The sequence below is a fragment of the Lampris incognitus genome, chromosome 1 (genome assembly GCF_029633865.1).
Source record: "Lampris incognitus isolate fLamInc1 chromosome 1, fLamInc1.hap2, whole genome shotgun sequence".
Taxonomy (NCBI): Eukaryota; Metazoa; Chordata; class Actinopteri; order Lampriformes; family Lampridae; genus Lampris; species Lampris incognitus.
In genome coordinates, this window is record NC_079211.1 from 151,732,373 (window position 1) to 151,745,509 (window position 13,137).

General features: G+C 44.5%; 1 protein-coding gene across 1 annotated transcript in view; it reads right to left on the minus strand.

Moving 5' to 3' along the window:
- Nucleotides 1-1,651: 1,651 nt before the first annotated feature.
- Nucleotides 1,652-13,137, minus strand: part of tars1 (threonyl-tRNA synthetase 1) — a 28,738-nt gene continuing 17,252 nt past the window's right edge. The window contains exons 11-19 of the mRNA XM_056281078.1: nt 12,290-12,456; nt 9,535-9,697; nt 5,968-6,105; nt 3,997-4,074; nt 3,797-3,897; nt 3,331-3,435; nt 3,008-3,080; nt 2,682-2,796; nt 1,652-2,345 (exon numbers count right to left, since the gene is read on the minus strand). Of these exons, the coding sequence (XP_056137053.1) occupies nt 2,197-2,345; nt 2,682-2,796; nt 3,008-3,080; nt 3,331-3,435; nt 3,797-3,897; nt 3,997-4,074; nt 5,968-6,105; nt 9,535-9,697; nt 12,290-12,456 (1,089 nt within the window). The 3' untranslated portion in view covers nt 1,652-2,196. The remainder of the gene's footprint in view (nt 2,346-2,681; nt 2,797-3,007; nt 3,081-3,330; nt 3,436-3,796; nt 3,898-3,996; nt 4,075-5,967; nt 6,106-9,534; nt 9,698-12,289; nt 12,457-13,137) is intronic.

The window sequence follows — 13,137 nt, forward strand, 5'->3', positions numbered from 1 at the left end:
CATTTGAGTTCTTACACAAAAAGTCTTACGACTCATTTTTTCCTAATTGCATTGGGGTGCTGCACACACACACACACACACACACACACACCAACTTGAGCCTACAAACACTTGGATGAAGTTGTGGTTTGTTGGTTGGAGACCAGCATGACTATGCTGCCTGTGGGGATGTGCTCATGGTGCTGCAGGAACATCAGCATCATACTGTGTTTTTAGGGCTAATTGGCTGAATTAAAATTAAAATCTCCATAATAAAACAAGGCTTTGTTTATTTGAGCCATTATTTCTAATTAAAAAGGAAGAAAAAAAAACTACTTGATAACTCAACTAGTAACCGCATGTCTTGCTTTTCTTGTGATTATGCTGTAATAACACGGCTCACTACACAGGTGTAGCGCCCACTGGTGGTTGACACGGACCTGTATGGATGCTTGTCACTTACTGTTGCTAAGTTAGCCAAACAGCAGCCTCACGGTGTTTCCATTGGAAACCTATTGACGCCTGCTGATGTAACGAATTATCTAATTCCTGCATTTCTTTCATCACTTCCTCTCCACCCTGTCTGTGACCTGTGTTGAAGACGGGCGTCTGCAGCAGGGCCTTCAGTAAGCCGTGGTGTGTTACATTTATCCATCCATCCATTACCCATTATCTTACCCGCTTATCCTGCTCTCAGGGTGGCGGGGATGCTGGAGCCTATCCCAGCAGTCTCTGGGCAGCAGGCGGGGCGACACCCTGGACAGGCCGCCAGGCCATCACAGGGCCCAAACAAACAGCCGACAGGGTGAAACAAGTCAAAGGGCCGGTCTAACGACTACTGACTCAGAGAGTCCGACCCTCTGAGGGAGGAGTTGTAAAGTCTGATGGCAACAGGCAGGAATGACCTCCTGTGGTGCATTTCAGCAGAATGAGTCTATCACTAAAAGTACTCCTGTGCCCGACCAGCATGTCTAGTGGGTGGGAGACATTGTCCATGATGGCACATAACTTCAACATCGTCCTCCTCTCAGAAACCACCACCAAGAGTCCAGTTCCATCCCTACAATGTCACCGGCCTTGCAGTTACTGGTGGATCTGCTGACCAATCAAAGGACCAACAAAGGGTCAACTAGGGCAGAAGTGAGGTAAAATCGAGTTGTGTGATTGATGCTAGCCAGATAACTATTACTGATCCACTTCCCCACAGAAGTAGACAATTCTCTAACACTTACACACTTGGGTGGGAAAATTGGATGGCCCCATCTTCAGCAGCCAACCACTTAGTCTGACAGAAAAACCTGTCAGAGCCCCTTTCATCTCCCAGTTACAAAACCATAATCTCCCCATGTTTACCAAGCCAGTGGTTCTCAATCAGGTCCTCGTACCACCAGCTCTGCTTGTTTTCTTAGTTCATCATTATTCACCTGATGTTCAAAGTGTAAAACCGCCCCGATTAACTGAATAACTGGAACAGATAATGTAACGAACTACCTTCCATTATAGAGGACCAGCAGTGCTGGTGCTACCTGAGGACTTGATTTGAAAACTGCCGCCCTAAGCTGTACAAACAGTCTAATGTGGTTCTTTTCAACACTGATTGGGTCCAGTCTGGATATGTGGAGTTGATTCAAAAACCACATGATGAAAAAGGATTTCCAAAAACACAACATACTCACCGAGAATAGACCTTTTAATCTTATCAAAATGTTAACATGTACAATTCCCTGTATGAGATGTATGACATACAAAACATTTTGCCAGCACCAACATATTCATTCATGATGATTCAATTCCTTTTGTGGTAACGGTTATGAGAAGAGTGAAGGTAAAATCATATTTTATTTCAACTGAATTATACAGAAAAGTTGTGTAAATCTGTACAAGCGCCAACACAAAGCCAGAGTGATTTCACTGATAAGTGTGAATTCAGTGAAGGGCATGGTAACCAGTACAGGACAGTTCATGACAAAATGATTTTGTATTCACAGGCAGAAATAGAAGACATGGAAAAAAACAATTGTTCGTAGTTTTCCTTTCTAGAAAATCTGATTCCTGGGGAAAGAAAGTTGAGATCAGGCAACAATGTAGAAGTCGTTTTTTATCCCATCCCCCAAAACACCTTTCCACAATCCATGTGCCTCTGAAGAAACCGGATATTAGCTGCTGTAGAGAAGAAGACGAAAAAAGACAAGATGGCAGTGGTGAGTTTGGGAAGGCTCAGAATTCCTCTTCAGCATTCCGACTTCTGGAAGACTTCAGCTGTTGCAGACGCTCAATACAATCCTTGACGCTGCGCTCGCCGTGCACTTTGTTGTCTCGGGTGCGAACGTTAACCGTGTCACTCATCTTCTCCTTCTCTCCCACCACTTCTCCCGGCAAAGAACAAGAAAAGTGAAACAGGAATTAATATGATGAAGCTTTTAGGGAGGAGGGTGATAACAAGATAGCAACACATGACAACAAGAGTGATGGTGTGAGAGAGAAAGAGAAGTGAGAAAGCCAGTGGGCTAGCCTACATCAACATAGTCACCAATTTTAAACTATGTAATTAATTTGTTTCTTTCTATATCAATTGTTTCTACAACATACTTCAAATGATTAATTTGTATGTAATCTCTTTGCTTTGATTTCCAAGCTTCTCTAACACTGCTGAACTCTAGAAACTGAAATATGCAAGCTACTCAGAAGACAGGAAGACAGACCCAGGATGAAGTTGTACTGGGCCAGCTGTGCGTTGCGGATCTTCTTGTTAAGCGTGCAGCCCGGGTCCAGATCCACGTCGGTCATGAAGCCTGTGCTGTGGAATTCCTGCTGGACCTACCACATCCCCAAAGACAAAACAGCCAGTAAACATTTACATTAGAATTAATATTCACAAAAGGATACAAAAACATCATTTTGCCCTCAAGCGTCAACTACATTACAATATTATACAGCCATAATTAAAATCATAAGTCAACAGCCATATCATGCTTATGTAGCTTATGTCTGTTCTGATGCACTTTCCATCCCACTTCGGGGCCGTTACCTTCTGGGCATATTCCTCACAGGTGGGTCCCACAGGTACCACCATGACTTGACGAGGGGAGAGCCACAGAGGCCTGAGGAAGAGCGGCGCTCGTTAGCAGCTGAATTTCTGTTGCTCAAATTCATGGATTACCATTAATTAAGCACGACAAAAGAAAGAATTCCCAAACTGGAATACCCCGGTCAGGTTGAATTCGTTTTTTAGGTCTCAGCCACGTTCTCAGGAGAGCATGCACACAAACTGACACCTTGTCCACTTCATGGACAAACCTACAAAAAGTGAATGACAAAGAACGAGTGACGTGTGCATCCGTTGCCACAAACCATTTGCCGCCGTAGTTTTCAGTCAGGATGGCGATCATCCGCTCCACTGATCCCAGAATTGCCCTGTGGATGATCACCGGCCTATTCTTGTCATCCCCGTTGTGGCTACACAATCGCAGGAAAAGAAACAACAATGAATAAAACAAAACAACTCACTCAGATGAGCTAGTTAGAGAAGTCTGATGGAGAACAGCTGGCGTCTCAAGAATAAGCAAGCGTGTCCTTGTTATTGAATCAATAGGGCATCATTCCTCATTCTCTTTCACAAGCACACTGAATAGGCTAAAACGGTGAAAGTGGAAAAATGACACGAGCAGCATGAAACAAACCTACAGCAGCAGGCTGCACTGAACAGACTTCATACAGATATTCACGGCAATGCTGCTGTTGTTGGACCTTCATCAGCAACGCTAGTTTTCAATGTTATTTTTGCCTGGCTGAGAATAAGGGCAAGCTTGAGTGGTACCTGACAAAGGAGAGATTAAAGCGGATCGGTAGCTGGAAATCCAGCTGAATCGTGGCACACTGGTGGTACCGGCCAATGGCATCTTTTATCTGGATGTCGATCTGGGGGAAGAATGGCAGCAAATAAGAATTATCCTCCCGTTGATCCAAACTGGAGGTGAATCACCTTGGAGTTCATGGTCAGTCAGTGTCAATGCTTACCTTTGGTCCGTAGAACGCTCCATCTCCCGGGTTCAGGATCCACTTTTCCCCAAACTCATTCAAGCTGTTCTCCAGTTGCTGTCAAAATAACAAATGACTATTGCTTTGTGGGGATAACACCGGCTGGCCAGTACACTTAAATACAATGAGCAAACGACAATACTAGAGGCAACCTGTCCAAACATGATAAATCTTACAGTACACAAATAGGCGTGTTTCGATTTCCACGTTCTGAATTCAGAACAAACGACCGGCCTGGTTGTCAAAACATCTCAGTACGATGTAGGAGGCAGCGAGAAACAGACCTATTGACTCTGATTTTCTGGGACTACAGACCAGGTGTAGCAGCCATTGTGGCTTGTGTGCCGTCAGCTCAGCAGTAAACAGTTCCACCCTTGTAAAAATTGATGCTGGGACACCGACAGTCTATTGTATTACAAACTCGTCATCATCATTATCAGTTCCATAACCTAAGGAGGTCATAGGCGCACAGTTGATGCCTCAACAGGTTGAGTCATTGTGTTTCAGCAGGGGGAGTACCTGGTGGTCCCTATCTCCTCTCCAGGTATGGATGGCCATTAGTTCACAGAGAAACTCATCCGCCCTTTGACAGGTTTTGTTTTTAGTCCTGCTGGGTGTCCACACACCCTCCTCACAACAACCCAAGGGTTGAAGTGGGGATGCTGGTTTAGTCGCCGACGACCCGACGGTTGCAGTTTGACATCGTACCCAGGACGAAGTACCTTAGAAGTCGCTCCTTAAATGTGGTTGGTTAGCATAGATGTCATTAGCTTCGTCCGTGTTTTTACAGACCACATCACACTACATGGGAACACTGTTGTAGAGCAGGATAAGCGGTTCAGAAAATGGATGGATGTTGTGCTCTTGACACTGTGATTTCTAATCAGAGCCAGGCGGTACCAGTCGCTATGTAAGGTTTGTAATTTTATTTTTATTAGTGTCTGCAATTTTCCACTTCCATGCCTGCATAAAACTCAAATCATTTTTTTCTTGAATGTGACATTATACAAATGATGTCTCTGGGGACTTTTATGTATGTTTAAATATGTTGCACATCAGCCAGAGGTTACGAAGGGTGAGCCGATTAATCAGCCAAACATTCATCTTCTAGAAATACTCTTTCCTGTTTGTATCAGTGTGGGTGTCAGTCTGTTTACAGTCAGATATGCAGATGTCACAGTTTCTGCAGAGAGCAGACCCACATTAATTTCACCCGTACATATAAGCATGTGTTTGTCCTGTTTAATGCAGGACAGATAGATGCTCATTATGGGCCATCTAGTCACAAGTGCTCCCAGCTGCTGCTTTGCTGAACAGGCACTAACTAGGCAGCTTGATTGTAACCCATTATGCAAATTTATTTATTCTATTACTACAGTGTAGCTTTCTGTTACTGATTTTTGAACATAATTTACTGGTCTCTTGTTTCAGGAAAGTGTAAGACCTTGAAGTGTGATGTTATCGCCACCCTGTCGCCACTCACAGAAACTGTACTGGGAAAGACCATAATGGAGGGCTTCAGCAGACCATCAGGCTCATCTTCTGACAGTAATATCACAGAATAATTCTCAGCAGTACATCCAGTCCACAGGGTTAGTGGTTGTGTCACGAGGGGCATCCGACATAAAATTTTGCCAAATCATTGTGCAGATTGATCAAGACCGCCATCACTGCTGTGCCCTCACAGGAGGAGAGGAGGAAGAGAAGGAGGAGGAAGAGGAGGAGAAGAAGAAGAAGAGGAAGTGGTAATGGTGGTGGTAGTGGTACGAACATCACCATTATGGGCGTCAACAGTCTTCAGTCAGATGCTATTAGAGCAGCCCCAGAATTTACCTCTTAACGTTACCACAGGTTGTACGCTCAGCTTTGCGGGTTCTGTGCTGTGGGACAGGGCTCCACGCGGCATTAGAGTTCTGTTAGGCGTAGCCAGACTAAAACAACTCATCTTACCTTTTCTGCCTGCTCCCACACCTCAGGGTCTCCCAGGAACTTCTCTGGTCGCGTGGACAGGTTGAGTTTAAAAGTGAAGCCGAACACGTCATACACGGTGCGCAGGAAGTCCAGACAGCCCTTGATCTCGCCCTCGATCTGCGATCAGAGGCAACGACACAACGTCGGCGTATGTTTAAAATGAGATGAATTTAACTCATCGCCATAGCAACAATTAAAAGGTGCAGCGCCATGCACACCCCAAAAGGAAAAAACACAACAAGGCAGATTTAACAGTGCAAGAGACAAAACAAACAAACATACAAACAAAAACAGCACAGCAACTATTTTGATAATGTTCTCCGAGTATGACTGATGTTGAGTGCTTTTTCATTTCTCTGAGTAAACAACAGCTAGGGCAACATTGTCAATAAAACGGAGATAAACTGCAACAAGTATAAATAAAATATCCTACCCGGTAAATACACATGACATAAAAGATGAATGAGTGAAAATAGTAGAAATGTACAAAATGTAGACTGTTCTCTGATCAGTCTACGCCCAACTCCACTTCACCCCACCAGGTTTCTTCACTCAGCCACTAGAGGAGTTTAACCAGCGTTCAGACACTTTGCACCGCAACATCCCTGACATGTGCCACTGACACCCCAAGATGACATGTGTCCCATCGATACCCCAAGATGACATGTGTACCACCGACACCTCAAGATGACATGTGTACCACCGACACCCCAAGATGACGTGTGTACCACCGACACCCCAAGATGACGTGTGTACCACCGACACCCCAAGATGACGTGTGTACCACCGACACCCCAAGATGACGTGTGTACCACCGACACCCCAAGATGACATGTGTCCCATCGATACCCCAAGATGACATGTGTCCCACCGACACCCCAAGATGACATGTGTACCACCGACACCCCAAGATGACGTGTGTACCACCGACACCCCAAGATGACGTGTGTACCACCGACACCCCAAGATGACGTGTGTCCCATCGACACCCCAAGATGACGTGTGTACCACCGACACCCCAAGATGACGTGTGTACCACCGACACCCCAAGATGACGTGTGTACCACCGACACCCCAAGATGACGTGTGTCCCACCGACACCCCAAGATGACGTGTGTACCACCGACACCCCAAGATGACGTCTGTACCACCGACACCCCAAGATGACGTGTGTACCACCGACACCCCAAGATGACGTGTGTACCACCGACACCCCAAGATGACGTGTGTACCACCGACACCCCAAGATGACGTGTGTACCACCGACACCCCAAGATGACGTGTCCCATCGATACCCCAAGATGACGTGTGTACCACCGACACCCCAAGATGACGTGTGTACCACCGACACCCCAAGATGACGTGTGTACCACCGACACCCCAAGATGACGTGTGTACCACCGACACCCCAAGATGACGTGTGTACCACCGACACCCCAAGATGACGTGTGTACCACCGACACCCCAAGATGACGTGTGTACCACCGACACCCCAAGATGACGTGTGTACCACCGACACCCCAAGATGACGTGTGTACCACCGACACCCCAAGATGACGTGTGTACCACCGACACCCCAAGATGACGTGTGTACCACCGACACCCCAAGATGACGTGTGTACCACCGACACCCCAAGATGACGTGTGTACCACCGACACCCCAAGATGACGTGTGTACCACCGACACCCCAAGATGACGTGTGTACCACCGACACCCCAAGATGACGTGTGGAGGTGTCGTCCACGTGCGTATGTATTTACGGTGCTCATGTCTGGTGAGTGCATGTTCTGTGATGCCTGTGGCAGGTTTTTAGAGTAGGAATGATCCTCTCATCCTATACAAGAGTGATGTGAAAGGATTCACCTGCAACTCATTTAGTTTAGAGGAACGTTAACATAAAGATACACATAGCGATGAGCCTCGGGCGATGGGCTAAAATGCTTTTTTCCTGCAGAAAGGCATTTCTGTCAGCTGATGCATTGCCCCCCGGGGCTTTCATCCCTGTCGCTCGGCTTTTCCCCTTCATGCTGTGTGTTACTCATTTAATAGCCTTTTTTCTTGTAGCCTTTTGACATCCGCTTTTAATGAAAAGTGCATTATGGCTAAAATGTATTATTATTGTTACTGATGTGAATATCAATAAAGGAGTGGACGTTTATCAGCCGTGTACCATGTTGCCAAGAAATACTTGGCAGTAATGTGAAACACTCGTCTCGGGATCTCAGCCTGTGTGAAAAACAACAACCAAACCCAGCCATGGAAAAGCTCATTCATGTGACTTGGCGCTCCAAAGCAGGCGCTGTCCGAGCTCGGCTGACCGGTGGGAATTGCCCCCGTAACCAGCTATGAGGTCGCCGAGGTCTGGACCTCGGTCATTTTTTCCTTCTCAGGCTGACGTTTTACATGATGGGTGTGTGTGAACGAACATTTTATGTTTTGAATGAAGATGTTTTTTACATTGTTATAATTTCCCCCGCTGACCCATCTATTAAGATAATAATAACAGAGCGTAGCCTCGGCACAACAGTCACATCTGAGCGAGTTCTTTGTAGGCCCTATGGTGGGTATTGCGCCGCCGGATAAAGACTGGTTTCATCCCATTAGAACTTATTCTCCAGTCATGAGCGACCGTGTTTCTGTCACATCTGATAGTCGGAGGGATGAGAACCACGAGAGCCTACCAGCAGTGAGTAGCTTAAGTGTCTACTAACTAGTCTATAGTATGGTCATCCTAGGTGAATATTAATGTCATATATTTACCATGCTCACAAATCTGTTGAACTGGGCCGTATGGGCTACCCAACTCACTGTGTGCTCTTTCACTCGTCTGAATTTTCACATATTTTCCAATTATTCAGTTATAATACACTTATATTATTCAGTTATAATAGTTATAATACACTTATATTATTCAGTTATAATACACTTATATTATTCAGTTATAATAGTTATATTATTCGGTTATACTATTCAGTTATAATACACTTATTCAGTTATAATAGTTATATTATTCAGTTATAATAGTTATATTATTCAGTTATACTATTCAGTTATAATACACTTATATTATTCAGTTATAATACACATCATTCAGTTATAATAGTTATATTATTCAGTTATACTATTCAGTTATAATACACTTATATTATACTACACTACACCTTTGTCTACAATTATGTTAACAATTAATGAATCAGAACACTTGCCTCAAATTATGTGTGACAAAAATGATAATGATGTAGAGGAATAATCATAAGCAGTCATATCGTGCTGTAGTTATTTATTTTTATTTACTTGTTTATTGTAAAAAATAATTAAGATAAGCTTTTTCCCCCACAATATTTTCAACTATTTGTCCTAAAAGTCAGTTTGCTATTTTTACGTGATTCACATGTATTAACAATTCACCAGAATGCAGGAAGTTACATGCCAATTTTCCTGGGAAAAAAAGTTAAAACGTACAGCTGTAAAATGACCCTGCTCTGCTTCTGCTTCTGGACCTCAGTTACACTTCTGCCCTGGCTACGCCGCCCGGTGGATCTTACCTGGTCCATGGAGCAGAAGATGTGAGCATCATCTTGCTGGAAGCGACGGACCCGAGTGAGGCCAGTCAGTGCTCCTGACAGCTCGTTCCTGTGCAGGACGCCGAAGTCGGCCATGCGAATGGGCAGCTCTCTCCAGGAGCGCGGCCGGTGGTCAAACATCAGACTGGTGGCAGAGAGACGGGATGAAGACAAACACTAACAGCTTTCCTCTCATTTCAACCACTAGGGACAAAGCCTTTCAACAAAATATAGACAGAAAAGTTGCTGATGAAACCATTATTGTGGTACTGAGAACAACAGCCATGTGTCCATTCAACTCAAGCAGATTTTAAGCCAACATTTCTAAAGTCAAGAAAAAAACGATACGAATTAGTTGCACTTCCTCCAGATCTGTTTAAGCCAATAAACCCTGAATATAGTTTGGCGTGTCCTACATCAAGCGTCCATACTTCGACACCCACGACAAAGACGGAGCAGAACAAACAGCGGATCATTACATTTTATTCGCATTTCATTTTTAATTTGGTAAATGCATTTCCATCGCCCATTTAGGGCATGAACTCTGCATCGACAAAAGCAAAAACCACCTAAACCGAGTATATAGTAAGCTTTTTTGCAATATTTGGGATTTTCAAAATGTGCTGTTGCTGCATTCAAAACATCAAATTTTCCATAAACTGGCTTGATGGAAGAGCCACTGATTTCCAAGCCAGTCAGGGTTCCACTGCCCCGCAGGTTTCCATGGTAACCCTACATATGTAAATGGTAAATGGACTGTATTTATACACTACAGCGCTTTTCTAGTCTAGCGACCACTCACAGTCCTTTACAACATTCACGCACACATTCACACACTGATGGTGGAAGCTACCATGCAAAGCACCAACCTGCTCATCAAGAGCAGTTAGGGGTTCAGTGTCTTGCTCAAGAACACTTCGACACTCTTTACAGGAGCTGGGGATCGGACCACCGACCTTCCGATTACTAGATGACCCGCTCTACCTCCTGAGCCGGCTTGCTTGTACTTACTCGGCCAACCCACACTTAATTATGTCAGATTTGGCACACCTGGAATAATGAAGTACTACTACATGACTGGTTAAGTAAGTACAAGCAGGGTTACAGTGAAAACCTGCAGGGCAGGGGGCCTTGAGGACCGGCATGGGAAACACTGACCTCCATGATAGCAGTTTAAAAACAAAAAAGTGCTGCTCAAGTCATCAACCTGGAAGTTATCCAATCAAGGTCAGTTGAGTCCTGAAACCCCAATCTTGCTGTTTTTCTTGATTTATTTTTCACAAACTAAAAAAATGCAGCAGACTGACGCTGTGGTCAGATGTGAGCCTGTGTGATACATGCTCATCTGTATGATACGTGCTCATCTAGAGCCTGTGTGATACATGCTCGTCTATGATACGTGCTCATCTAGAGCCTGTGTGATACATGCTCGTCTATGATACATGCTCACCTAGAGCCTGTGTGATACATGCTCGTCTGTATGATACATGCTCATCTAGAGCCTGTGTGATACATGCTCGTCTAGAGCCTGTATGATACATGCTCATCTGTATGATACATGCTCGTCTGTATGATACATGCTCATCTAGAGCCTGTATGATACATGCTCATCTACAGCCTGTCATACATGCTCTTCTGTATGATACATGCTCGTCTGTATGATACATGCTCGTCTGTATGATACATGCTCATCTACAGCCTGTATGATACATGCTCATCTGTATGATACATGCTCGTCTGTATGATACATGCTCATCTACAGCCTGTATGATACATGCTCATCTACAGCCTGTATGATACATGCTCATCTAGAGCCTGTGTGATACATGCTCATCTAGAGCCTGTGTGATACATGCTCGTCTAGAGCCTGTATGATACATGCTCATCTGTATGATACATGCTCATCTGTATGATACATGCTCGTCTGTATGATACATGCTCATCTAGAGCCTGTATGATACATGCTCATCTACAGCCTGTATGATACATGCTCATCTGTATGATACATGCTCGTCTGTATGATACATGCTCATCTACAGCCTGTATGATACATGCTCATCTGTATGATACATGCTCGTCTGTATGATACATGCTCATCTACAGCCTGTATGATACATGCTCATCTGTATGATACATGCTCGTCTGTATGATACATGCTCATCTGTATGATACAGGCTCATCTGTATGATACAGGCTCATCTGTATGATACATGCTCGTCTGTATGATACATGCTCATCTAGTGGATACCTTGTTGATGAGCATGTATCATACAGGCTGAGCCTGTATCATACATGCTCGTCTAGTGGATACCTTGTCGATGAGCATGTATCATACAGGCTCATCTGTATGATACAGGCTCATCTGTATGATACATGCTCATCTACAGCCTGTATGATACATGCTCATCTGTATGATACATGCTCGTCTGTATGATACAGGCTCATCTGTATGATACCTGCTCATCTGTATGATACATGCTCGTCTGTATGATACATGCTCATCTAGTGGATACATTGTTGATGAGCTTGATCATATAGGCTAATCTGTATGATACATGCTCATCTGGCTGAGAAAGCAGAATGCCTGCCTGCCTTAAAAACTGCATTTTGAGAAGGTTGACCAGCGCTGTCCATTTTCTTGACACTTATTTACTAATGCCGTTCAAAATGTAAACTGTACTTTGAGAGCAACTTTGCCCAGCTCTGAGGACTACGGTGTGGGAGGGGGGGTATTTACCAGTGTCCAGGGCAGTTCATGGGCTTAAGAGCGAAGGTCTCCTTTTCAACCTCAAAGGAGAACATGTTCTCACTGTAGTGCTGCCAGTGGCCGGAGGTCTGCCACAGCTTGCTGTTATAGATGTTTGGTGTCACCACTTCCTGGAAGCCCCTTTTCTTGTACTCACTCTGTCAGGATGAGAAACGAGCACTGGAAATTTAAAATGTAAATGTCGACACCGCTTGTTAACTTTATTCTTAGTTACATGTCATTTCAATCAGGAGCTCTTTCATTATGCACTGCACTGCACAACACTGAACTGCACAACACCGGGCTGAGGGGACTGCTTGGAACATGTTCCCTGTCAAATCTCAAGTCTTATAAATGAATAGTGTGCACATCTATTAAAAAGGATTACACGTCTTTCTGCACAAAGGCTGAGATTTACCAGATGCAAACCGAAGCCAAGAGTGTGCATCCAAGGGCTGATTCTCTACATCATGCAGGCCCTCACACGTATTATAACGGGGTCGTGACTGAACCCAAAAGGGGAAAGGTAGGTTGATGAAGAACACACAGACCTTGCATTTTCATCTCACTGTCAACAACCAGTTCCAAAGAGGCCCGCATTTGAGAGGGCACTGAAACATGTTCAGCTGGAGTTCTGCAATATTTATGGTGCTTTCAGCACACATAGGCACTGTGATGTTTGATATCCATCAGCCAGGAAGGGATAAAAGTGGTAATGGTGGGGATTTACAGTGTGACTGATCAGTTACTTCAAAAAACCTGGCAGTGAAATAAGCCAAATAAACTCAAGATGACATCTAACCAAGTCATTACAACACTCTGCATGCTCTTTCGTCCAC